Raw genomic sequence first — 23859 nt, 5'->3', positions numbered from 1 at the left:
ATATGCACTAACATATATAAAATGTTGTATTTGTTTACATAGTAATATTTAGATTACTACATGTTTTTATTCTTTATCCTATTGCTATACATTTTAATTGGCTTACTGCTAGCTAAGATGGCTACATTATGACAATACTAGCATTAATGTTGGATCCCTATATACTGATAAGACTTGTGGGCATATAATGATGTTTTGTATCTGCATAACTGCCTGAATAAAGACACAACTGGATAAATAAATGAATAAACACACACACACACACACACACACACACACACACACACACACTGGACTGACTGCATGGATAAATAACAGCAGTAATAACCCTACACCTGACATCTGGAAAACCACAGCGAGAAATTAAGGTCATAAAAGGTGATTATATATATATATAATAAATTACCTCCAGATGTGAACAATCCACAGTTGAGTATTTGAAGAAACACCGCTGTGAGGCTTCAACACTCCCTGTTATAATGTAATAACTGTAAAAAGAGGCTTCTCCCTGTCCGCCTAGCAACACACTCCCATCCAGCACTGCGGCCTCCGCTACATGACAATCGGATACAGATCAAATCAGACATAAATAAAACTGTTGTCCGGTATGAAAGCTAAAATGTCAGTGGAGCTGCATATCGTCCAGAAGCTCGTCCACCACGGTCGCTATGGATGAACTGAGCGGTGCTGTGGCTGTAGAAAGCGGCTCGCCATTGGATTTGAGCAGGTTTCTTTACTATGGATAGCCAACGAGGTCACACTCTTTCTAGCGCTTAATAGGGAACATCGACGTGACGTCACGGTAGCCGGAACTCGCCGCGGCCACGCCCACTGAGCGGCAAAAAGACCGGGCGGCTTTAGCGTACAGCGTGAATTCCCATGAAAACGCCTAAAAGGGGGGAAAGCTGTTGTGCGGACAGATTCAACACCGATTCGGCGCTACCTTTTTAGAACCATCCGGTCCTTTTTTTACTAAGCCGAGCAGTGTAAGTTTTTCGGCAGGTGGTATTCATGATGGCCGACGGTGAATCACTTGCTGCATGTTTCTTTTTAAACGCCGCCTGTTTCCGTCGATGAATAAGGGGGGGCTCGTTCGTTCTCTGATCGTGTTTTACCTTCACAAATATATAACGTTTGTAAGCGGAAGCAGTGTGAGCTACAAATAAACTAGGACTAGCTAGGTTACGGGTCGCCAGATAAAATTATACAATAAAATAATATAAAAAAATGTGTACATACAACAAGAATGTTTATTTGGTGTTCTTGTAGGTTTAATTTCTCCAAATAATCCCGCCTTGAGTATGAATGGGTGTGTGAGTGTGTATGTGATTGTGTCCTGTGATGGATTGGCGCCCTGTCCAGGGTGTACCCCGCCTTGTGCCCGATGCTCCCTGGGATAGGCTCCAGGTTCCCCCACGACCCTGAAGAAGGAGTAAGTGCTAGAAGATGGATGGATGGATGGAATCCCACCTTGAAGTAGGACCAAAGGTCAAGCCTTTTGTTTGCGTTCAGGCTTCATGTACATATAAATGTCGGGAAAACCGATTTCTGGCCACACGCCAATGTCCATGGACGACAGGTTCTTGGGCATGTTGTAAGGGTTACTATCGAGCCTTTAGTTTAACCTGATAATTGTTAGTTATACTAGTGTTTTCGCAGCTTCTCCTATTAAAACCAGCTATATTGCTGGATGTTTTGACGCTCAGTCCGGCCGAGGGGGCGTGTCCCGGCGGGAAAGTGACGTCAACGAATACCCTTTATTGTCCACCGACAGCACATGCCCTGGATTTGTTCCTATGGATAGCCTATGAGGTCATCAAACATGTACCGATTAAAAAAATACATTTAATGTAGAACGTCCGCAAAACAAATGAGTTTCTGTTATCACTTAGCACGCATCTCTGCGTTACACGGATTAGTTAATCTGGGCAAACTGAAAAAAAGCCCGTGGGGGCCATTACTTTAGAAAGTAGGGCCACTATTTAAAAAATGAGACTTCTAGTTTGAACACTGGGTGTCACTATGATGTAAACAAAACCCCCACTCCTTTAAGCCCCTATTTAAAACGTTAGTAATGTACCTTTTACCTAGACATGGCAGCATGGAAAACCCTTCCCCGAGACTGACTTTATACAGGAGTACCTCGCAAAACTTAACTGGGGGAAAAGATTCACAACAGGTTGGACAACAGGTTTTTAACATGTCCATTTGGGTCCTGCAAGGATGCACAACTTCAGTGGGAGTGAATGAGTGTGTGGGTGTGCGAGGTTTGCGTAGAAAAGAAATATCTCTGTGTTTGTTGCTCGTCCTGTCTGGACGCACAGCTTCTCTCCCGTTCTGTCGAGCCACATGTGATTTTATGGAGATGCCAGTAATCCTGACCCTTTCTGCTGGATCCGTCCAGATGCCCTACCTCTGGTTGGAGCTCTCACCAACTGGAGGCTGCATCCTGCTACTGAATACGACCCCAAGCGGTGCAGCCTGGAGATTGCTGAGGATGGTGCTGCATGAAGTACCATGGAAATGGTTTTGGACCTCAATTCCACATGGACATTCTCACTGTGGTGCTGGAACTACGGTTGCTGCGATTGGAACTGCAATTACCACGTACAATTTTGCACTCAGGTCTCCTTTAGTGAACAGTGGATTAGTTCACAGACTTCATATAAAAACTATAGTAAACTTTCTTTAACTTTCACAGAAAACACACACACACACACACACACACACACACACACACACACACACACACATATATAGTTCAATAACAGACACCTTTGCTACCCTGTACCCTTAAAAACCAGCTGTTGCCACTGTATTAAGCTACTGTAGCTATCGAGCTCGTTGTCGAATAAAATTTATGCTGGTGTCTGTCTCCCTCTAGTGGTAGTCTGAAAGAACAACATGTCAAGAATGTAAAATCTCAAACATTAACAGCTCTTCTGGATCGCTCATTAGTGGTGCTCGAAAAGCACTAGGCTACTAGTGTTCTCTTGCATACTTATAATAATAATAATTATTATTATTATTATATTTCTTCTTCTTCCACTTTTTTTTCGGCATGTAAGTAGTTATTACTGATCCCTAACAGCGAATTCATGAACTGCAGGGCATTAAACTTTCACGAATCATCAGCTCTTGATTTACCCATCATTCAGCTGGAGTTGCTACACTACACTGCGCCCATTACATCAATTGGCATAATAACCTTTTTTTCGAAATCTTCGAATGAAACTAATTGACCGCAGTAGTGTGACGGCGCATTGTAAAAGCAAAATGTTTTATTGTTTCCAGAAAAAAAAAAAAAAAATAGTTTTACACGTCATCGGACAAAACGACTTCTTCTCACGGACTACAAATGCATATATCGTTATTCAGTCAGTAGTAAAACATTTGATCAGTGTTTATAAAAATTTAACATCTCGGACAACCCACCGGCTGCTTGGCACAAGCGCAGATGACGTCATCACAGCGCGACACATACACAGCCGTGTACGTTCTTTGTCGTACACAGACGCGCACACCTTTCTACATATCTAGTACACATGCTAGGGTATCTAGCCTCTGACAACCAGCCTGAACGTTGCATAACTCGGCTCCAGTGTGACATTACAAAACAACAATAATAATAATAAAAAAAAAGACATTCGAACGTTGACAATTGTACATAACAGTTTCGCGACGGTTGTAAAAGGCAGACGGACACCTATCTACTAAAAGGAATAAATAAATCGCTTTGCTACATACACAGTGACTACACAACATCATTAGACAAACTGTACACACTGTTTTCACACAAAAACTGCGTGCTTACAAAGGAAAAAAAGTGTCCAGTCTGTCCATTCCAAGACTTTTGTCCGTTTGTCATTCAGCTCCGTAACATAATTGAGTCATTGAGTACAAAATATCACAATCCAGTCTTTGAGTGTGTGTGTGTGTGTGAGAGAGAGAGACAGAGATGCGTCATATGACCAGAACCTCTGTTAAAACATTCAAAAATCCCGGTGTCTCTCACACTTTAAGATCCTTTCTACAGACATCTAAAGCTCGGGTTTAAAAGATTACATCGTTTACTTAATACTGAATCTCAAAAATTTTTATATATATATATATATATATATATATATATATATATATATATATAAAGTCAAAGCATTTAACACAAACTTGACATTTTATATTTTACTCAGCAGACAGTAGTTCAGTTTTTTTTGTTCTGAGCAGCTTGTTGATCAAATACAAATAAAATGCATAAATTAAAAAAAAAAAAAAAAGATCTTATATATATATATATACGTTGTCCAAAAGCACATAAATAAATACGAAATGAGCAGTTCTGGGGAATAAAGTCTAATTAATATAAAGTAGTCAAAAACGTTTTGGCAGTAGAGTCATTCATCACTGTCGCCCTGTGCTGTCATTATTACTTGAATGCTTCGGGGATGTGACTCATATGAATGCTGGTGGGTGGGCTCGAGATTCCCTCTGACCAATCAGATAAGTTGGAATGTGGAGAGCAGCTAGACCATTGGTCAGGAGAGCCAGGGGATGGAGTCAGGAAGGGATGATCAGGGACCTGTGGCTGGTGATTCGGCGTGTTGTCCATGGGGGTGGAGTAACTGTGCTGAGAAGGAGGAGTCAGGAACTGCGTGCTGGGAAGGCGCTGCGTCTCCTGCGGGAGCAAGGTTTGGATTGAGTTGGACTGAAGTTCTGCTACCGAAGTGATGTCACCCAGGAAGTGGTGAGAGAGGCCATGATTGGCAGAATTTGAGTTTTGGTGCTGCAGATGGTTTTGATGCAAGTGGTTGGACAGCAGGTGAGCTGGTGCGCCCAGGTGGCTGCTTTGCATTGTGGGATAGCCCATCACCTGCGGCAAGTTAGCGCCGTGGTGCATTGTCGGCATTATAGCCGAGAATGCCCCTTGTTGCTGCTGCTGTGCCCTTGCCAGCCAATCGCATGGCCCCGTTGGAGCTCCACCTCCGTTATTAGCCACTCCGAGATGAGACAAGCGTGGAGGAGCGGAGTCAAATGGCTTTGCCATCCCCAGGTGAGCCCCGCCCATTTGGGAGTCAGCCAACCCTTGCAGGTGATGGGTGATAGGTGGGGACTGTTGGAAGGGCGATGTCATGGTCGGGGGTGAGGAGACATCCGATTCCATCGGAGAAAGGATGTTCGTGTCTCCGTTCTTTTTCTTTTTCATCTTCATCTCCTTTCCTCCCTCCTTCCCTCCGGGTTTGCGGGGTTTCTTTGCGTTATTCGCGTTATTGGCGCCTCCCGGGCTAGTCCTGATGCCCAGGAAGGCCTCGGGCGAGCAGATAGGGGGTGAATGAGTAAGAGTGGGAGGGGTCTGAACCAGGTTATATTCTTCCAGCAGACGCACAATGTCATGGTGCATACGCTCATTGGCGATGTCACGTGGCAGCTGATCCAGGTGATCCGTAATGTCGCGGTTGGCCAGGTGGTCGAGGAGGCGCTTTGCCGTCTCATAGCTGCCCTCGCGCGCGGCCAAGAAGAGGGGCGTTTCCTCCTGGAAAGGTATACAAGATCTCAATGTTAAACATTTACGAATGTAGAAATCTGGATAAATGCACAGTAAATCATGAGAATAAGCACTAGGTATATATATATATATATATATATGATTATGAACAATAGTCATCATTATTTCTACAGTTTAGGAACAAAATCACTTTTCCAGCACTTTTTTTTCCCCAGTCATTTTAATATTGGAGATCGGTTGCGTGTTTTAAGCGCGTATCCCCTTTCCATCTATGAGTCTTTCATTCAAAATAATATTACAAATCATTTACACTGATGTATTACTGATGTTACACAGCTCTGACACCCAGCACTGCGCACATGTACACACCTTGTTGTCCTGTAGATCCTTGTTGGCCCCGTTCTTCAGAAGCACTACGGCGGCCTCGACGTTGTTGACAGCAGCGGCCCAATGGAGAGCGGACTTTCCTATACGGAGAGAGACAGAAACAGCGGAGTCAATTTAATGCTAGCTCTAATGAAGACAAATTCAGATTGTGTGGATATTTATATATAGTCATATTTCCAGAGTCGGTACTTCAGGTTGCAGTTTGGATTTCTGACAATTTCATATGTTTGCTGTTTAATGAGCGTTGCTTCCTGAGATGTGAGATTGCTGCTCGTGTGTGATTGTGTGTGTGTGTGTGTGTGTGTGTGTGTATATATATATATATGGATGTGTACCAGAGTCATCAATGGCATTGGCATCGGCGTGGCAGTTGATGAGCTCCTCAACCATGCCCTCCACTGCTAGGCGTGTGGCCAGGATGAGTGGCGTCGTGCCATCGTTCATGCGCGCGTCCAGATCTGTAGCCCGATTCCGGATTAGGATCTGTAAGCAAGGTTCAGCCCTTCGGTTAGTGAAGTCCCTAATTTCCGACTTGCTTATCTACTGACCTTACGGCTAGGTGCATGTTTATGTACATTAGTGTGCGTGTACCTGAAAGACTCCTTGTGCATCGGCAGCCACGGCGGCGTGTAGCGGCGTGCGTCCCGCGTGGTCCTGTGCGTTGGCATCTGCCCCGGACTCTAGAAGGCGCTTTGCGGCGTCGGATCGGGCATAACGGGCGGCCAGGTGCAGCGCCGTCTCACCCGCGCGCTCTGTACGCTGGTGTGGATCGGCGCCGTGCCACAGGAAGTTGGCGATGACGCCTTCCTCCCCCTCCTCCTCCTCGCCGACCTCACCGCTGCACGAGGCGATCATCAGAGGTGTCAGGCCATCTGAGAGAAAGATACTGGGCTCAAAACGAGTCCTTACTCACTACTTCCTGCTTCGTTTTTTATTCGTTCTGAACTCAGAGGAAGTTTCCATTTGGACGACTTCTAAGACGTCCACACAGGATAAATACATTCATGATAAACACTATCACTACAGGGTTAGCTCGTCATTCAGCCGGATAATACTCATCCTAGGGTGTCATGCATGGGATTGAGGCAAGGAAACGATTTGTTTATATTTCCGAGCACGGACGCAGCGACGGCATCGTGACGTGAGATAAGGGTCGCTCACCCGGGCCAAGCACGTTCACGTCTACGCAGTCGGTGTCCGTGTCTGCCCGCGGCGGCGTAGGAGCTATCGAGGTCAAGCGCAAGTCGGCCGCGTCGAGATGCTGCTGAGTCCACTGACGCGGATCCGGCTGGATACCGATATCTGTCGTGGTGTGCTCATCAAACTGCATGTAGACAAAAAAATATTTCATTATCATTAGCAATGCTTGCACATGGTATCACGTATAAATACCTTCTCAAACCATACACACACACGTGATATTATTTCAAACCGGGACGGACTGATAATCTGTGCCCCTATTAATAATAATAATAATAATAATAAGGAGAAGCAGATACACGCAGTAATAACTGAAAGAGCAATGGCAATGGAGTTTGATCTGTAATTTGCAGGAGATTTCACAGGGACTAGTGCAAGTCTAAAAATCTAGGCACCATAAGTGCGCTAGAGACCCTTCTCAGACTCACTAAGTGTACGTGAAAACAGAGGTAACCAGCGTAACCTAAACAGAGCAGGTGAGGTCTGACTGATGAATGATCTGATCCCGTCCAACTCATCCTGACCACGCGTTACCAAACCGAAATTCTTAGCGAACGAGGAGCCACGGGGTTTCTTTGGATGTTTAAATGCTTAAGAGTCCGGATGGAACCGTCTGTGATCGGGTTCTTCAAAGAACCTTTAAGTGTATGAGTGTACACACAGACACACGCTCTTACCCTGAAACGTTTGCAGTGGTCTTCCTCTGCCCACTCGCTCAGCTGCTCGTCCATGAGACTGCTATCAGAGTTCTTCAGAGGCCTTCGAAAAGCGCAGATGAATAATTAATCAGAAAAAAATGCCCTCAGCTGCCGGACGCCTCCTGCTGAAACCCCTTTAGTAGCGTTCAACAATCAATAATACGCATAAAGCCTGTTGGAGACGTATAAATCAAACGGCACAGACGATCCGGAACTCACACACGTACAAGCTGTTGCTACCTCTTTTACGTCACACACACACACACACTCACTTAAGTCCAACGGAGTCCTCTCCGACAGGTTCTCTGCGTTTCTTTTTGGTTTCGGTCACTTTAAAGCCCTCGGGGAACCACAGCTGGCCGTGCTCTCGCTTCCGCTTGCGTGACAGCACAACTCCGACGGCAGCCAGGACCAACACAGCCAGGACCAGGAGAGCCAGGAACATGGGGTACATCTCTCCACGGCCTGGGGCCTCGTTCTCACCTACAAAGAAATTGAACAAGAGAGAGAAAGGCCTGTATAAATACTCGTTTTTGTACGAGTCAGTATTGTTCTTTTAACGTATCCTGGTGTGAGCGCTCACTCGTAACAGCTTCTATAATGTAAGGAACGTTGAGATTGCCGCTGGAGGCCAGCGCCCCCAGGAACGCAGCCACATCTGTTGCACTCTGAAAACACTCTTCTGACTGCTGGTAACATTGCCGGTTATCGATCTCCAGATATACAATGGAGCTGTAATGCGTGCACACACACACACACACACACACACACACGGGGTAGAGTTAAAATACTTATTACATGTTTTAATGTTGCTCTGTATCATTAGTTGCTGTACTGGTGTGTCATGCGTGTAGCGCTGTCTAATCTACTATCTAATGCATTAGCAATATCCATCCATCTATTCACGAGTTTTGTCGACACTCGTTCTTTTCGTCAGTGACGCTATTTCTCACCCTTTAATCTCCATGGTGTCCAGCTCTCGTCGATGGCGGGGCTTGAGCAACGCTGACAGGCTCCTGGCGGTACGCTGCAGCAGGTGGCCAGGGTTTGTGTTCCACTCGTGAGCGGTACGTGTGTGTTTGCTCAGCTCGTGTTCGGTGCCGTAGTACGGGTAGACCAGAGGCTCGCCCGTGGTGGCGTGGCGCTTGAGGGCGACGTTGGTGCGCAACAGGGCGCTAAGCTGGCGCAGGAAGGAGGAAGCGTTGTGGAGCAGCTCACCGGGTGGCAAGTGCACCACAAGCACCAGGATGCCAGATGCCAGACGCTGCGGTACATCCTCGGCACAGTCCAGCCCGTCCCAGCCACACTCGGCACTGTTGCAGCCCTGATCGCAGTGTCCGTCCGAGTAGTGGTCCTTACAGTACTGATCATACAAGGGACTAGAGACAGCGAGAGAAACAGAATCAGTGGAATTCTCTTTAAACTAGGTTTTTTCGATATACGTATTTTTTAATATTCTGTCTTTCTACATTTCTTGAACCTGTTCATATTTATTGGATGCTGTTCACATTACTGCTTGGAACTGCGGAAATCGGGTGATAATCTGACATGCGTGATTACGTGGAATTTATATGGAAGTGGTGATCAGTAATCAGTAGAGAGAATCTACAGCTTTCAGTAATAATAAGAATAAGCGTTTGAAACTAGCCAGAGTTGGGTCTTGCGTGCGAGACTTACTTGCACTGGCCCTCCAGCTGGTGGCAGTCAAAGCCGTCGTAGAGGCAGCCAGCGCTGTGACACTGCATGTCGCACTTGCCATCGTTGAAGTACCTCCAACACTGCAGGGCGGCGCTGCACTCGTGCCAGGGGTCGTCGAAATTGAGCGAACAGTCCCCGCCGTCCCAGCCGCACGCGTGACTGTTGCAGGCTGCGTCGCACACGCCGTCGCCGCCTCGCTGCTCACACTGCGGCACCTCGCAACGTGGCTCCGCCTCTTCTGACTCGGCTGGCGGAGGGGTGATGTCCAGGCCCCGGCCCCCGTTGAACGAATAGTCTAGGATGTGGCAGAAGAGGCCGTTGAAGTGTGACGGGCACAGGCAGTGGAAGAACGGGGCTTCGGCAGACGTCTGGCACGTGCCACCGTTGTAGCACGGGTTGGAAGCACATGGAGTATCGAGGCGTGTCTGGCACTCGCGTCCGCTGTAACCCGGCGGGCAAAGGCAGCGCGGACCCGGGACACAGGAGGCACCGTGGCGGCAGCGCAGCGGGCCACATGAGCTTGAGTCATACTCGCACGACGAGCCTGAAAAACCCTGCAGCAGAGGAGAAATGGTGTGCAGTGTGTGTAAATACTCTCTACGTACAAATGGTTCCGTTTTTTTCGTCGTCTGGATAGAAGTACTTCCATTTGCAGGTATGACTTGACGTAAACGTGTCAGACGTATACGTGGTGTGTACTCACAGGCGGGCATTTGCAGATGTATCCGTGTTTAGTGTTGCTGGCGACTGCACAGGTTCCACCATTTTTGCAGGGCTTATCCTTACAACCGTCAAACACTGTGTCACAGCGCTGGCCTACACACACACACACACACACACACACACACACACGTAAGTAATTAAAGCTGATCCCACAGTCAATATATTATAATAACCTGTGGAATTACTGACACACACGCTTCAATCCCGTCATCGACGTTTCATAACGAACTTCCTATCGCAACACATTAGATTTCGATACGCGTTAATAGACGTACGCCGTTAAGCAGGCCTCTGCGAGTGTGTGACGTCTGTGCGCGCATACCCGTGTATCCTGTGCGGCATTCACAGCGGTAGCTGTTCACCAGCTGGACGCAGTTGTAGGATCCGTTCGGGTCGCAGGGGTCGGACAAGCACTCGTTCACGTCGCCCTCGCAGCGCTCACCCACGTAGCCCGGCGGGCAAACACACCCGTAGCCGCCCACACGGTCCACGCAGCGCCCGCCGTTAAAACAGCGTGGCTCACCGGTCTCGGAGTCCACGTCCGGGGAACAGTCGTCCACGTCGATTTCGCAGTGAACGCCTGCAGAGTGACAGAGACGATTAGGACGGATTAGGATATTTCGATAGAGGGGTTTCATGTATGAGTATGTAAAACTGCTTCAGTGTGCACTGGATACACGTTTTCTATCTTAACCATTCCGGCAAACGGGCTCCTTTCTAGCTAATTTACACTGTTAGCGTAAACGCTAAGGAGAGTGTTCGTTCGTATGCTCGCCTTGCGTTCCTCGAGGGCAGGAGCACTTGTAGGTATTGACGAGGTCGATGCAGGTGCCTCCGTTCTGACAAGGCTGAGACGCACACTCGTTGATCTCCTTGCTGCAGTTGACCCCGTGGAATCCCGCCACACACTTCCAGAGACAGACAGAGAAGGAAAACAGATATGTGAATGTGATTCCAGCACCAGTCAGGAAACAGCAACGAGTGCTTTCTGCCACGTAGTGTTCCCAGACTCAACACCGGGAACATTAACGCAGTTTAACAGTAACATCTGGGATGTACAGTATATCAAATCCAACATGGTGGTACTGGTAGAATGTATGTTTCCAATACTTCAGCTTGTTTACCAAACATGTCCTGTTTATCAAGCAGGAGTCTGCCTCTGAGTCACTCCTCATGTGACTCGTTCTGTATCTGATGAACGATTCTGTCCTCAGAACAAACCGGCCAGCAGTTCCTTCTGTAATGAACAGGGGAGTACGTGTGTGCGAGTTCATACCTCGCAGGTGTATCCGCCCAGGTAATCGGTACAGGTTGCGCCGTTGTGACATGGGTTTGGCACACACTCGTCCACCTGCTCCTGGCAGTAGCTGCCCATGTAGCCTGCCTGGCACCGGCACAGGTGCGTGCTGCCTGCATCTACACACTGGCCTCCGTTACGGCACAGAGCGGCCACGGATACACCTGGAGAGAAACGATGAACGGCATCAGACACAACGAGAGAGAATGTGGGGAGAGTGCGACAGAGGACACCGACGGTCTCATACAGAGGCGCGTATCTGTCTCTTTATGTTACCTTGCTGCTGAGCGGCGACCTCGCAGCTGACGCTGGGCACGTCGCAGTAGATTCCAGTCCAGCCGCTGGCACACTGACACGTGAAAGAAGAGCCCTGCTGCCAACACGAGCCTCCGTTTTTACAAGGGGCGGAATCACACCAGCGCACCAGGCTCTGGAGAAACCACAACCGTACAGACGTGTTAAACAAACATAGGTTTATGTATCCAGAAACAGAAATAAGAAATAAGCTGGAGCGCGTGTGTGGTGTGTGTGTGTATAACCTGGCAGCTGGTGCCCGTGTAGCCATGTGGGCAGGTGCACTTGTAGGTGCCGTAGCCGTCTTGGCATGTACCGCCGTTCAGGCATGGGCCCGAGTCACACTCGTTTACGTCGTGTTGGCAGTAGCTGCCCGTGAAGCCGGGCAGACAGACGCATGAGAATGAGTTAATCCCATCCACACATGTACCGCCGTTGAAGCAGGAGCTGCACACACACACACACACACACACACACACACACACACGGGGTTAAATTGCTGTGACTAAAATGTGTTTTACTTAATCGACAAAGTTTTAGCACAAGCGAAGAGAAACGAATGACTTGCGTATTCATATTTACACACATAGTATATAGTACACATATAGTGTGTGTTGACGGGTGTGTGTCTGTGTGTGCGCGTGTCACCTCTCGGTGCAGTCGGGTGTGTTGATCTCACAGTTGATGCCGCTGAATCCGGCCGGGCAGCTGCAGGTGTAGCTGTTCACGCAGTCTGTGCAGTTCCCCCCGTTGCGGCAGGGGGCGCTCACGCACTCGTCGATGTCCTCGGTGCAACGCTCACCGCGGAACCCGGCCACGCACACGCACGTGAAGCCGTTCACGCGGTCCACGCACACGCCGCCGTTGCCGCAGGGGTCTGACACAGAGCGAGACGGGGAGATTACACAAGATTCGAACGACGCGTGCGGGTACTCGGGGTGTACTGTAGTGTATGTGTGCTCGCCGTATTTGCGTGTCTTACTGGGAGTGCAGTCGTCGATGTCGGTCTCACACAGGTCTCCCGTGAATCCCGGGTTACATCGGCACTGGAAGCCGCCCATTGAGTTCACGCACACGCCGCCATTACGGCATGGGGACTTCACACACTCGTTGATGTCCACTTCACACGTCTGACCTACAGAGCAGGAAATCCATTTTGAGAACGATAAAGATCATGATGAAATCACACACACACACACATACACACACATGCATGCATGCTTACCTTGCCAGCCAATTGGGCAAGCACAGGAGAAGCTCTGGTAGTCCTCAGACTCGCGACACACACCTCTGTTCTTACATGGGCGTGTAGAGCAGGGAGCCAACACGCTCTCGCACAGCTCGCCTAGACCCCACAAACACACAAAGAAAACATCTGTAATATACTTAGCGCTTTAGGAAGCACACAAATTCACATGCACTTACTCTCTCTCTCGCTCTCTCTCTCTCTCACACACGTACGCATTGTTAAGCGGCACTATTATTTCCTCGACACTTTCCAGGCGCACAATACAGCGGTCGGCAATTTCCTGCGATTCTGAATTTCCCCTTAACAGGAAATAGGAAGTAGAATTGCAGGAAATGTACCAAAAGTTCCCACTCTGATAAAAGGCGAAAAAAGGATGTTCAGGCAAACACAAACACTGCAAAACACCAAACAATGGCGTGTGAAGCAGACTGAAGGAAGCCTGGGCATTTGTGTGTGTGTGAACGAAGGAGACTGCACATGTTTTGTACCTGTATAGGGCAGCAGGCAGTTGCACTTATATCCAGCTACATCATCAATACAGGTGCCCTGGTTCAGGCAGGGGTTGGATGCACACTCATTGATGTTCGTCTGGCAATTCGGACCTGCAACAGATGTTAAAGATGACAAAAAAGATACATCTACATATAGAAACACACACACACACACACACACACACAGGTGTCCAAACATTGACAGATACACACTCACCTGTGAATCCTGCTTTGCAGCTGCAGATGTAGCCATTGGTCATGTCTCGGCACGTTCCGCCGTTTACACACGGGTTGGACAAACACTCGTTCACGTTCAGATCGCAGTTCCGGCCCGTCCAGCCCGGCTCACACACGCACACGTACCTGTAGGGATTTAAAAAAAAAAAAAAAAAAGACGATGAGTATGAGTAACTGATTAAGGCGCGCTATGTGCGTCGTAAAGTACGTTTCCAAACGGAATGTTCTCCAACTTTTAACGAATCCCTAAATATCATGCAAATTGCCTTTGTTTGTTTTTTTTCGGAAGTGTTTGCGTGCGTGTGTGTGTGTTTTTTTGGCGTGTGTGTGAGACAGAGAGACGTACGCGTTGGCCTGGTGCTGACAGTTGCCGTGGATGCAGGGGTTGCTGGCGCACTCGTCGCGCTGTGAGAGGCATACGGAGTCGTGGAAGCCGTCAGGGCAGAGGCAAGTGAACGAGTTCACGCCGTCCACACAGGTGCCACCGTTACGGCACGGGTTCGGCGCGCAGTCGTCGATGTTGGCGTTACACGTCGCTCCTGAAAGACGGGCAAAGGCAAGCAGAGGAATTCAGTCGAAGAGATAAATACGGGCAACTGACGAGCCGTCGTCTTCCTCCCAAACGCTCTGTTGAAATGATACCTGCCGTGTGAATGGCCTTATCAATAAACTGGGGCACAGCCAGGCAGCTCTTCCCCTCTGTGAAGCCAGGCTGATTTTAAATAAATAAATAAACAAACAAATAAATAAATAAATCATACAGCCATGGCAACTGTGTGAAACATTTTTTTTTTTCTAACAACACTACAAACGTCATCTTCAAAGAAGACCTACTATACGACTCGCGAGGTGAATTTATTTTATTTATTAAGTTTCAGTATAAAAGCCTGCGTGTGCGTGTGTGTGTGTGTGTGTGTGTGTGTATACTCCGAGGATGTTGAACAGCTGGGGAAGGACGGACCATGTGAATGACAGGCCTTGTGTATGACAAAGACAGAACCTCCCCCTCCCTTCCTTTCTCTCTGCTTTCTCTCACACACTCTTTGAAGGGGGGAGGTGGTGTCCCATAGAGGGACGTTTATAAACACAAAGGAGGCAGCCATATTTCACACATGACGGAGTAACAATTACCACCCCTTAATTACCCCCCCCCACCCCCACCCACACCACCTCTACGGGCAGACAGTGTCACCTAACCGCCTGCTTCTGCTACAACAATGGCCCTTTATCCCCCCCCCCCACCTTTTCTATCTCTCCCCCACACACATTATGCTGTTCTTCTTTCAAAAACTTTTCCAAATGTGTGTGTGAGGAGAAGGAGGGGGGGGGGTGCTGTCTGAGATACAGCATCCAGGGACAGGTGAGAGCTTAAGAGGACATCAGTGCAAAGCACACAGGTGTGTGTTTGTGTCCCAGTTAGAAAAGGGCGTCTCTGTCCTCAAACGTTATCCGACACCAAAGCTGGGCACCTCGCTCGCCACCTGTTACACACTCACATGCGCGCACACGCACACACACACACACACACACACACACACAGATTCTTACCTGTGTATCCAGGCTCACACAGGCACTCGTATCCGTTGATCTTGTCGATGCATTTGCCGAAGTCACATGGGTTTCTTTTGCAGTCATCTACATTGATCTCACAGTTCCGACCTGCACATGCAACATGATTTAGGGGCTATCCTGAATAATTTCTGTGTGTGTGTGTGTGTGTGTGTGCGTGTAGGAGATACCCGTGGTTCCTTTAGGACAGCTGCAGGTGTACGAGTTCTCCCGGTCCAGGCAGGTACCCCCATTACGGCACGGTTGACTCAAACACTCGTTGATGTTGATCTCGCACAGGCGGCCCGCGTATCCGGGGCGGCACGCGCACGCGAACGAAGCCACGCCGTCCTTACACACGCCGTAGTGGCACGGGTTTGAGGCGCACTCGTTTATATCGATCTCGCACATAGAGCCGGTGAAACCTGCAGAAAGAAGAGAAAGAACGAAGACGGTTAAGACGTTCGATTTAAGCGCGTCTCCTGTGTGAATGCAACGCGTGTGTTGGCGCGCACACCCACCTTCTTTGCACTCGCAGGCGTATTTGTTTGGCCCGTCAGTGCACTTGGCTCCGTTCTGGCACGGCGTACTTGCACACTCGTCTACGTCCACTCGGCACAGGCTCCCAGAGAATCCTGAGAAATAAAACGCGTTACAACTCTCCCTATCACTATCCTATCCAGCCTCCACGTTCCTTCTCCTCTTTCCTCTACCGATGATCTCGAGTAAAAACCCGACGCACAAAAAAGCAAGCTGTCCGCGCGAATGTGCAAAACCTGATTGGCCTGAAAAACGATCACACGACTGCTGTTTATTTAGACGGAGGTAACCAGCTCAGAAGCAGTTACCTTTAGGGCACTCGCAATGGAAGGAGTTGATCTTGTCGATGCATTTGCCGTTGTTGAGACAAGGCTGGGAGGCGCAGTCATCTGTATTGATCTGGCAAAACACGCCCTCGTACCCTACATACGTAGAGTTTTCCAAAAAAAAAAAACACGGTAAGAAAAGACAAAATGGTCGACAGATATCTTATGAAACAGAAACCTCACACACACACACACACACACACACCAAGCACTCGTACCGTCCTCACCTGGCATACAAATGCAGTGAAAACCACCGATCTGATCAAGGCAGGTGGCGTCGTTCTGGCACGGATTAGACTTGCACTCGTTCACGTCCATTTCACAGCGTGGCCCCTCATAGCCCTGGAGGCACTTGCACTGGAATGAGCCCTTGGTGTTCAGACACCGGCCGCCATGCTCGCATGGATTGGCCCCTGAAATGAACAAAAACACGCCGATCGTAAATATCACCGGACGGCTTCTCTCACACACAGAGCTCACGGGCGGCTATTACCGAGGGAGCACTCGTCGATGTCCTGGTTGCAGGCAGAGCCGGTGTAGCCCGGAGGGCAGGTGCAGATGGCCATGCCATTGACGGGATTGGTGTCACAGTTGGAGCCTTTCTGACACGGGTTACTGATGCACGCGTCATCCAGATGACACAGCAGACCTGCAAATAATCGGTTCAATGAACAACAGGATGAAAGGGTTAACAGGACCGTCCCTTGGATTCTACAGCTCCATTCTCCGTGCATAATCAAACCCCCGTACACTCACCGGTGCGCCCGTGAGGGCACTCGCAGTAGAACGATGCGACGCGGTCGTGGCATGTGGCGCCGTGGTAGCAGGCTGCGCTGGCGCAGTCGTCGATGTTCTCGCTGCAGTCGTCGCCCGTCCAGCCGTTCACGCACACGCAGTGGAAGCCGCCCACCGTGTTGTGACACGTGCCGCCGTTCTGGCAGGCGTTCGGAGAGAGCTCGCACTCGTCTACGTCTTCCGTGCAGTACTGACCTGTGTCGAGGTCACGCGTCAGAGTAATGCCTCGAGTGGCGCAGGCAAGCTTTCATACAAAAATGGATCTATCGACATCTTTTTTCCCGTACCGGAACATCTGGCACTAGGGAACTACTACCATGGGCTAAGTTGTAGTGGCGGACTCTACAGTAGCCCGAGCTGCTTTGTTGTCTGCTGTGTTGTGTTTACTATTAGAACAAAAGGTTTCCTCTATCATTCTAAACTGGAATGGTTCCATAAAGCACCATAAACAACCCTACAATGTGGGCGAAAGAGTTCAAGTAGTCGTGTCGTGTGTTGTACCTGTCCAGTGTTTGTCACAGTGGCAGTTGTATGTGTTCACGCCGTCCATACACCTGCCTCCGTTCTCACACGCGTGCTGAACACAGTCATCAATGTTATGCTCGCAGTCCTGCCCGGTGAAGCCTGAAGACAAGAAGAAGAAGAAGAAGAAAAAAAACCCCCAAAAACAAACAGTGAGTGAATGAATAAACCAAGTGAGAGTCTGGCTGTGGGAACCTGTGTGTGAGCGTGTGAAAATCCCCCCCCACCCACCCAATGACCTTGTGTGTGTGTGGGTGTGTGGGCGCGCTGGAAAGTACTTTTAACTACGGCAATCGAGATGAGCTGAGTTAATCGTGAACTCCGAGAACAAAAGAGCCGCGTTGCATATCAGAGCGACGTTACAATATAACCACCCACACACACAAACCACAGTTATGTACACACACGTCCTGACACACTCATTTAATTACCCATCTGCACCAGATCACTCATACACGCCTCCTTTACCTGGCAGGCAGGTGCAGGCGTAGCCGGTGTCACTGGTCTGCGTGCACGTGCCCCCGTTAGCACAGGGAGAAGGCTGGCAGGGCTGGAAGGGGCGCTCACAGTGTGTGCCAGCGTACTCGGGTGGGCAGTGGCAGCGGTACGAGCCCACCTCGTTTATACACGCGCCGCTGTTCTGGCAGGGCGAGGGAGTTGTGGCGCACTCGTTTACGTCCTGGCGGCACGTGGGCCCGTGAAAGCTGGGCGGGCACGTGCAGATAAAGTGAGATTCGAACGCTGAGCACCGGCCACCGTTGGCGCAGGGGTTTGACGCGCACGGGTCCGCCTGCTGGCACGTCTTACCTGTACGAAACACGCGCAGGTTTTCACGGTACCGTTAGTGCATGAATCACAAGCATTATAACGTGACGCGTCCGAATACTACGTCTAAACTCAGGAACGCGACCGATTCGATGTACCTGTCCAGCCCGGTGGGCAGCGGCAGCTGTAGGTGCTGAGCGTAAGCAGCGAGCAGGATCCTCCGTTGCGGCACGGTGAGCTCATGCAGGCGTGATTGACGGGTGTCAGGCACAGCGGCCCGCTGAAACCCAGCGTACAGTCACACGCAAACTCCACGTCGTTGCCCTGCGTGCGCGGACGACACACACCTCCGTTCCGGCATGGCGATGGACTGCACGGGTTCGGGAACTGACACTGGGCTCCCGCGTAGTCCGCGGGGCAGCTGACAGATAAACAGAATGAAACACAAACATACAGCGTCCGTTAAAGATTTACCCCCCCGCCAAATAACACACGGGAATAAAAGTAGAAATAATCCTACTGTGGGAGTTCGCAAGAAACTGGTGAATACGGAAAAACCCGTGGAAGTTCGGTTCGCATGCGGTGTTGTTTTATTTGTAGCTTTTCGTGGTAATTAGCCGATAATATAAAAGACTTAATAGCTACATCTTTACTGGTTAAATCATTAACAGTGCACATATTTCACGTCTAGCAAGAATGTTCTCAGGACTTTGTGTGTGTGTGTGTGTGTGTGTGTGTGTGCGCGTGCAGCAGGTGTGCGCATTGACGAGTGCAGTTGTGATGCGGGCCCCTCCCCCTGCTTTCTGCCTCTCCCCTGAACCCTGTTGCTATGGCAAGTGGCGTGAGGTCACCAGGGCTGATCCCCCGAGAGAGCACACTCCTCCTGTCACCCCTCCATCCAACTCTCTCCCACCACTCCATCTTTTTTTTTTTTTTTTTCCACCGCTGTATATATCTGCATCTTTCTTAACTGCTTTAAGTTCCATCACTCTCACAAAAAAAAATGAATCTCCTGTAATTTCCACATTCTCTCTCTCTCTCTCTCTCTCTCTCTCTCTCTCTATCTCCAGTGATCCTCGTTAACGAATTAATTATTCGTTAATTAATAAATATTTCCGTCAGTCCCTAAACCAATAAGCGTAAGTACACCTTCCTGAAAATGTGTGTGTTTACTCTCAGCATTGATTTGGATAAACAAGCTTTGTCTCTGTGGCACTGCAGCAGCAGGCGTCTGTAGCTTTGCCCTGGCAACATGTGTGTGTGTGTGTGTGTGTGTGTGTGTGTGTGTGTGTGTGTGTGTGTCTGAACAGATGCAGTGGTGACCTATGACCACATTTGTGACTCCAGGCTACAGCTTTCGCAGGGGGCTGGTCTGCCATCTGCTACTGATTGCCCTCAATGTGTGTGTTTGTGTCTGAGTCTGGGCGTGTGCGTGTTCACACCTCCCGCTTCCTGCCTCGGCGTGTGAAACCGAACGAGAAACTTTCGTTCTCTCTAATCTAGTTTAGTCTCTTGCGCCGAAACAGATTACGCAACACACACACACACACACACACACACACATTTACACACCGCAAATGAAACCCCTAGGACATAAACAACTCTAGCGAGATTGAGATTTGCTCATCCAGTGATCAGATGCGTTAGGGATGTTTTACGAAGACCGCCAGAACTTAGCACGGATCGCTTCTTTAGTTTCCGATAACTCATCGATTAAATAACCTCGCATACTGCCGAACAATCAAAAGACCACGTGCGCTAAAGAAAGAAACCAACAAGAAATAATACGGAAGGAAATGAACGTGAGGTCGGCGCAGGGAAAGCGACGTAAGGCCTTATCTTACACGGGGCTGTTTGGGGTTGAAGCTGGTTTCACTACGCAGGAACCAGGATGCTGAAGCAGTGAATTCTGATGCTACGTTTATCCGTGGTCACATTGTTTCGCTGTTTCCTTCCAGAACATTCGCATTTACTTTGGCCAGCTTATTTGGAAAATTTGCTTATCAAACACACACACACACACACACAACAATGCTGACGCGATCATGTACGACGCGACACCCTTTACTCCATGCAGCTGGAATTAATCAGGGTAATGGGACTTTCACGGGAAATGTAAATATGAACGTTATACTAAAATACAATTTTCAAGCCTGAATGTTCCACAGCAAAGCGTTCCTGCGGTGCTGATAATGTTTTTGACTGTGGAACACTGACAGTATCGTGACACGCTCCACCAGCAGGGGGCGCACGGACTGCGCACTAACACGAGCAAGGCTGCTGTCCTTCAGCACTCTCCACAGAGAAGAGCTTTTGTTCGGGTTCCAAAACACACGCATGCTCCATTCAGTGGGAAGTGCGGGGCCATGAAACCAGCCACTATTGAGGAAAAAAAAAACAACAAAACCCTGTATTTTTAGGAGAAAAGAATCCGAATATATCTTTGCGTTTCCTGTTTTCCTGTGAACACATTCGACCGGATATTCAATCTGCGTGTCTATTTTCATCCTATTGTACTGAAGTTTACTACGCTGCATCAGCACAAGGACCTGTCCACATTTCACTGTTCATTCATTCCTTTGTTAGAGAGAGAGAGAGAGAGCGAGCGAGAGAGAGAGAGAGAGAGAGAGAGGAAGGTGGAGAAGGAAAGGAAGAAGTCATGTGGGATGTGGCCAAAAGGCTCTCACACTTGTTTGCTTTCAAATCTTTGCCCCCTCCCTTTCCCCCAAGCTGACCCCCCTTCTCTCTCTCTCACACACACACACACACACACACACACACACACACACACTCACTCTGAATGGTGTCCTGTTCTGGTGCAGATGGCTGTGGAGGTAATGAGATTGGATGAAACTAAGCATAGCAGCAGAGCGTGTGTGTGTGATTGTGTGTGTGAGAGAGAGAGAGAGAGAGAGAGAGAGAGACAGAGAGCAAGACAGAGAGAGAGAGAGACAGAGAGACCAAGAGAGAGAGTGAGACAGAGAGCGAGACAGAGAGACCGAGAGAGAGAGCGAGACAGAGAGAGAGAGCGAGACAGAGAGAGAGAGAGACAGAGCGAGAGCGAGAGAGAGAGAGAGAGAGAGACAGAGAGACCGAGAGAGAGAGCGAGACAGAGAGAGAGAGAGACAGAGCGAGAGCGAGAGAGAGAGAGAGAGAGAGACAGAGAGACCGAGAGAGACTAACAAAACTACGAACATTATAAAAGTGTGTGAGGGTGCAAAGAGCAGACAGAAAAAAGAAAAAGTGTGTGTGAATAAACCTGTTTAATGACCAGGGAGCTTGTGTGTGTGTGTGTGTGTGTGTGTGTGTGTGTGTGTGTGTGTGCGTGTGCGTGCACTGTGAATATCACTATGTCTCTATGTTTGTGTGCATATTCAAAAAGAGATAAACATTTTATGACCCCCACAAAATGTGTGTGAGTGTGTCTGCTCACTACGTGTGTGTCTTTGCGTACGTGTGTGTGTGTGTGTGTGTGTGTGTGTGTGTGTGTGTGTGTGTGTGTGTCTGGGCTGAGGACAATAGAGAGAGAAGGGCAGCTGTCGGATTGAATTGGCTGAATAGGCTTCAGGAGTAACGGACCACTGAGCCTCTGGGAGAGAGAATGTCTATGGGCGCGTGCACGCTCACGCACACGCGCGCTCGTGCACACACGCTCAGCGTGGAGCCTCATTCAAATTGAAAACTCGGCACAGCTGCAGCGTAGCGCGTCTTTCTTTCGCCCTCCTTAGAGGAGTTCTTGAGCCGTCTTTACGTCGGAGTTACTCGGCGCCGTGACTCACCTGCAGCCTGGTTTCCCGCCGGCGGTGAGCTCACACGCTCCTCCGTTCTGACATGGCTCCGAACACCTCAGACCTGCGCACAGTCACAAAAAAAAACAAACAAATTTAGGCACGTTGTTGAGAAGTACACACACACACACACACACACACACACACACACGCACAACAATCATAACGTACTGTAAAGAGTAAGGGCGCCTTTTGTTTTCGTGGAAGCTCGGGCTATTGTTTCAGCTCCTGAAAGACTCCTTGATAGATGAAGATCATGATAGATCATCCACAAACTGCTCTGTCTTTTAATTTCAGTCACTGCACTTTCAGAGACCACACACACACACACACACACACACCTTCATTTCTAAACACTTAACTTGCATTCTGAGCTTCGGGGCCACACTTTAAAGGAGTGTTTCGCTCAGAAATGCTCCTGTCACTAATAATGAATGAAAGTCAGTGGGGCCCGTTTGTATCATGCAAATGAGACCGTTAACCGGTTCTCACTTGTTTCAGCTCGTCGCGAGTGTGTTTCATCGGCGAAACACGCTTCCTCGCACACAAAAATCTACATACCACCTTTAGGACTTTCGGTCATGTTTAACCATTTTTACGTCGGGACGGCAAAAAAAAAAAGATTGTTTAACTGGAAACCCGCCAGAATTCGCTGAGACGATCTCGATCTGTGGATGTTTACGCATCAGTGAGATCGATCCGTTCGTTTAAAATAAACAAAGAAATAAATACACTTCTACATACAGTGTACGTTTACGTTTATCCGTTTAGCGGACGATTTTATCCAAAGCGACAATACACGTAGTGCTACCGTGCGAGATCTTTGAACTGAGTTCTAGAAAAGCAACGTGCGCAGAGTCGAGATGGAAGAGCAAGAGTAAGTGGGGTTTTGTTTTTTGTTTTTTTTTGGATAATGTGGGGTTGGCGTTTTAAGGGTTGGTTAGGTGCTCACGGAAGAGGTGGGTCTTTTTGCTGTTTTTTGAAGATACCGACAGATTCTGCGGTCCGGATTGAGGTTAGACGTTCATTCCACCACTGAGGGACGGTTAGTGTGAAGGTTCTGGAAAGGGACCTTGAGCCACGCTGAGTAGGCGCTACTAGTATAAGCTGCTCACACCCCAAACTGCAAAAATAGTTGAGTGGATAAACAATTAAAGAGAGTAGAAATGGATTTAGCAGAGGAACTGCACAGTACCGACTACTTTGCGAAGCCTACATCGGCCACTCTTGTTCACGAAGCGCCCGAATGTCCACGCAAGTCTGGTAAAGCCATCACTTTTGTATGGTTTTGGTGGCACTGTGCTTTTAACGTGGTCTTAAATGACGTCTTTACTTGTTTGGGTCTATTTTACAAAACAGAATTTGGGTAAGAACTGTTGGTACACCTCCAATACTAAGGCCCGAATCTCCTCGAAACATCAATAGACATCCGGACACAACCGAAAGTCCGACGTGGCTTACTCTCCATCATCCAGTCTATTCGACGCTAACACAAAACCGGGTGTAGACATAGGGCTGTAACCCAACCGGCTAAAGAGAAACTGTGATTGGTTAGAGGGCCTATGAAGTATCAGTATTGGGGTATTTACTATGTAGTATATTTGTACATGGAGGTCCTGTACAGATAAAACAAATGGTGCATTTATACATGAATAACTCCTACTTCCTACATGTAGTAATAATGTGTGTGTGGATTACTATGTATCACTGATGCTGAAGTGCAGAAGTGCATTCATTATGTCATACCCTATGTAGTATTTGTGTAGGAAGGATATCAGGGCTATTCCTAATATCACTGGCT

The 23859-nt window shown here is 48.7% G+C and overlaps 1 protein-coding gene across 2 annotated transcripts in view; it reads right to left on the bottom strand.

The window, feature by feature from the left end:
- Positions 1-4166: 4166 nt before the first annotated feature.
- notch1a (notch receptor 1a) overlaps positions 4167-23859 on the bottom strand; it is a 21478-nt gene continuing 1785 nt past the window's right edge. Inside the window, exons 2-34 of one of the 2 annotated variants that reach the window (XM_053649095.1) lie at positions 22050-22122; positions 18429-18691; positions 17974-18312; positions 17485-17607; positions 16945-17178; positions 16682-16837; positions 16416-16601; positions 16171-16284; positions 15844-15957; positions 15514-15747; positions 15323-15433; positions 14121-14313; positions 13755-13900; positions 13535-13648; positions 13023-13142; positions 12780-12932; positions 12446-12674; positions 12043-12244; positions 11780-11933; positions 11483-11667; positions 10982-11114; positions 10529-10786; positions 10187-10299; positions 9463-10037; positions 8739-9164; positions 8369-8517; positions 8058-8268; positions 7765-7846; positions 7049-7211; positions 6479-6759; positions 6223-6370; positions 5870-5967; positions 4167-5527 (exon numbers count right to left, since the gene is read on the bottom strand). In XM_053649095.1, coding sequence (XP_053505070.1) covers positions 4424-5527; positions 5870-5967; positions 6223-6370; positions 6479-6759; positions 7049-7211; positions 7765-7846; positions 8058-8268; positions 8369-8517; positions 8739-9164; positions 9463-10037; positions 10187-10299; positions 10529-10786; positions 10982-11114; positions 11483-11667; positions 11780-11933; positions 12043-12244; positions 12446-12674; positions 12780-12932; positions 13023-13142; positions 13535-13648; positions 13755-13900; positions 14121-14313; positions 15323-15433; positions 15514-15747; positions 15844-15957; positions 16171-16284; positions 16416-16601; positions 16682-16837; positions 16945-17178; positions 17485-17607; positions 17974-18312; positions 18429-18691; positions 22050-22122 — 7184 coding nt within the window. In that variant the 3' untranslated portion in view covers positions 4167-4423. Of the gene's footprint in view, positions 5528-5869; positions 5968-6222; positions 6371-6478; positions 6760-7048; positions 7212-7764; positions 7847-8057; positions 8269-8368; positions 8518-8738; positions 9165-9462; positions 10038-10186; positions 10300-10528; positions 10787-10981; positions 11115-11482; positions 11668-11779; positions 11934-12042; positions 12245-12445; positions 12675-12779; positions 12933-13022; positions 13143-13534; positions 13649-13754; positions 13901-14120; positions 14314-15322; positions 15434-15513; positions 15958-16170; positions 16285-16415; positions 16602-16681; positions 16838-16944; positions 17179-17484; positions 17608-17973; positions 18313-18428; positions 18692-22049; positions 22123-23859 lie in introns of both variants that reach the window. The other variant, XM_053649094.1, reaches the window with a different exon arrangement.

Source organism: Ictalurus furcatus, chromosome 18, assembly GCF_023375685.1.
Source record: "Ictalurus furcatus strain D&B chromosome 18, Billie_1.0, whole genome shotgun sequence".
Taxonomy (NCBI): domain Eukaryota; kingdom Metazoa; phylum Chordata; class Actinopteri; order Siluriformes; family Ictaluridae; genus Ictalurus; species Ictalurus furcatus.
This window is presented reverse-complemented; position numbering and strand designations above follow the sequence as displayed.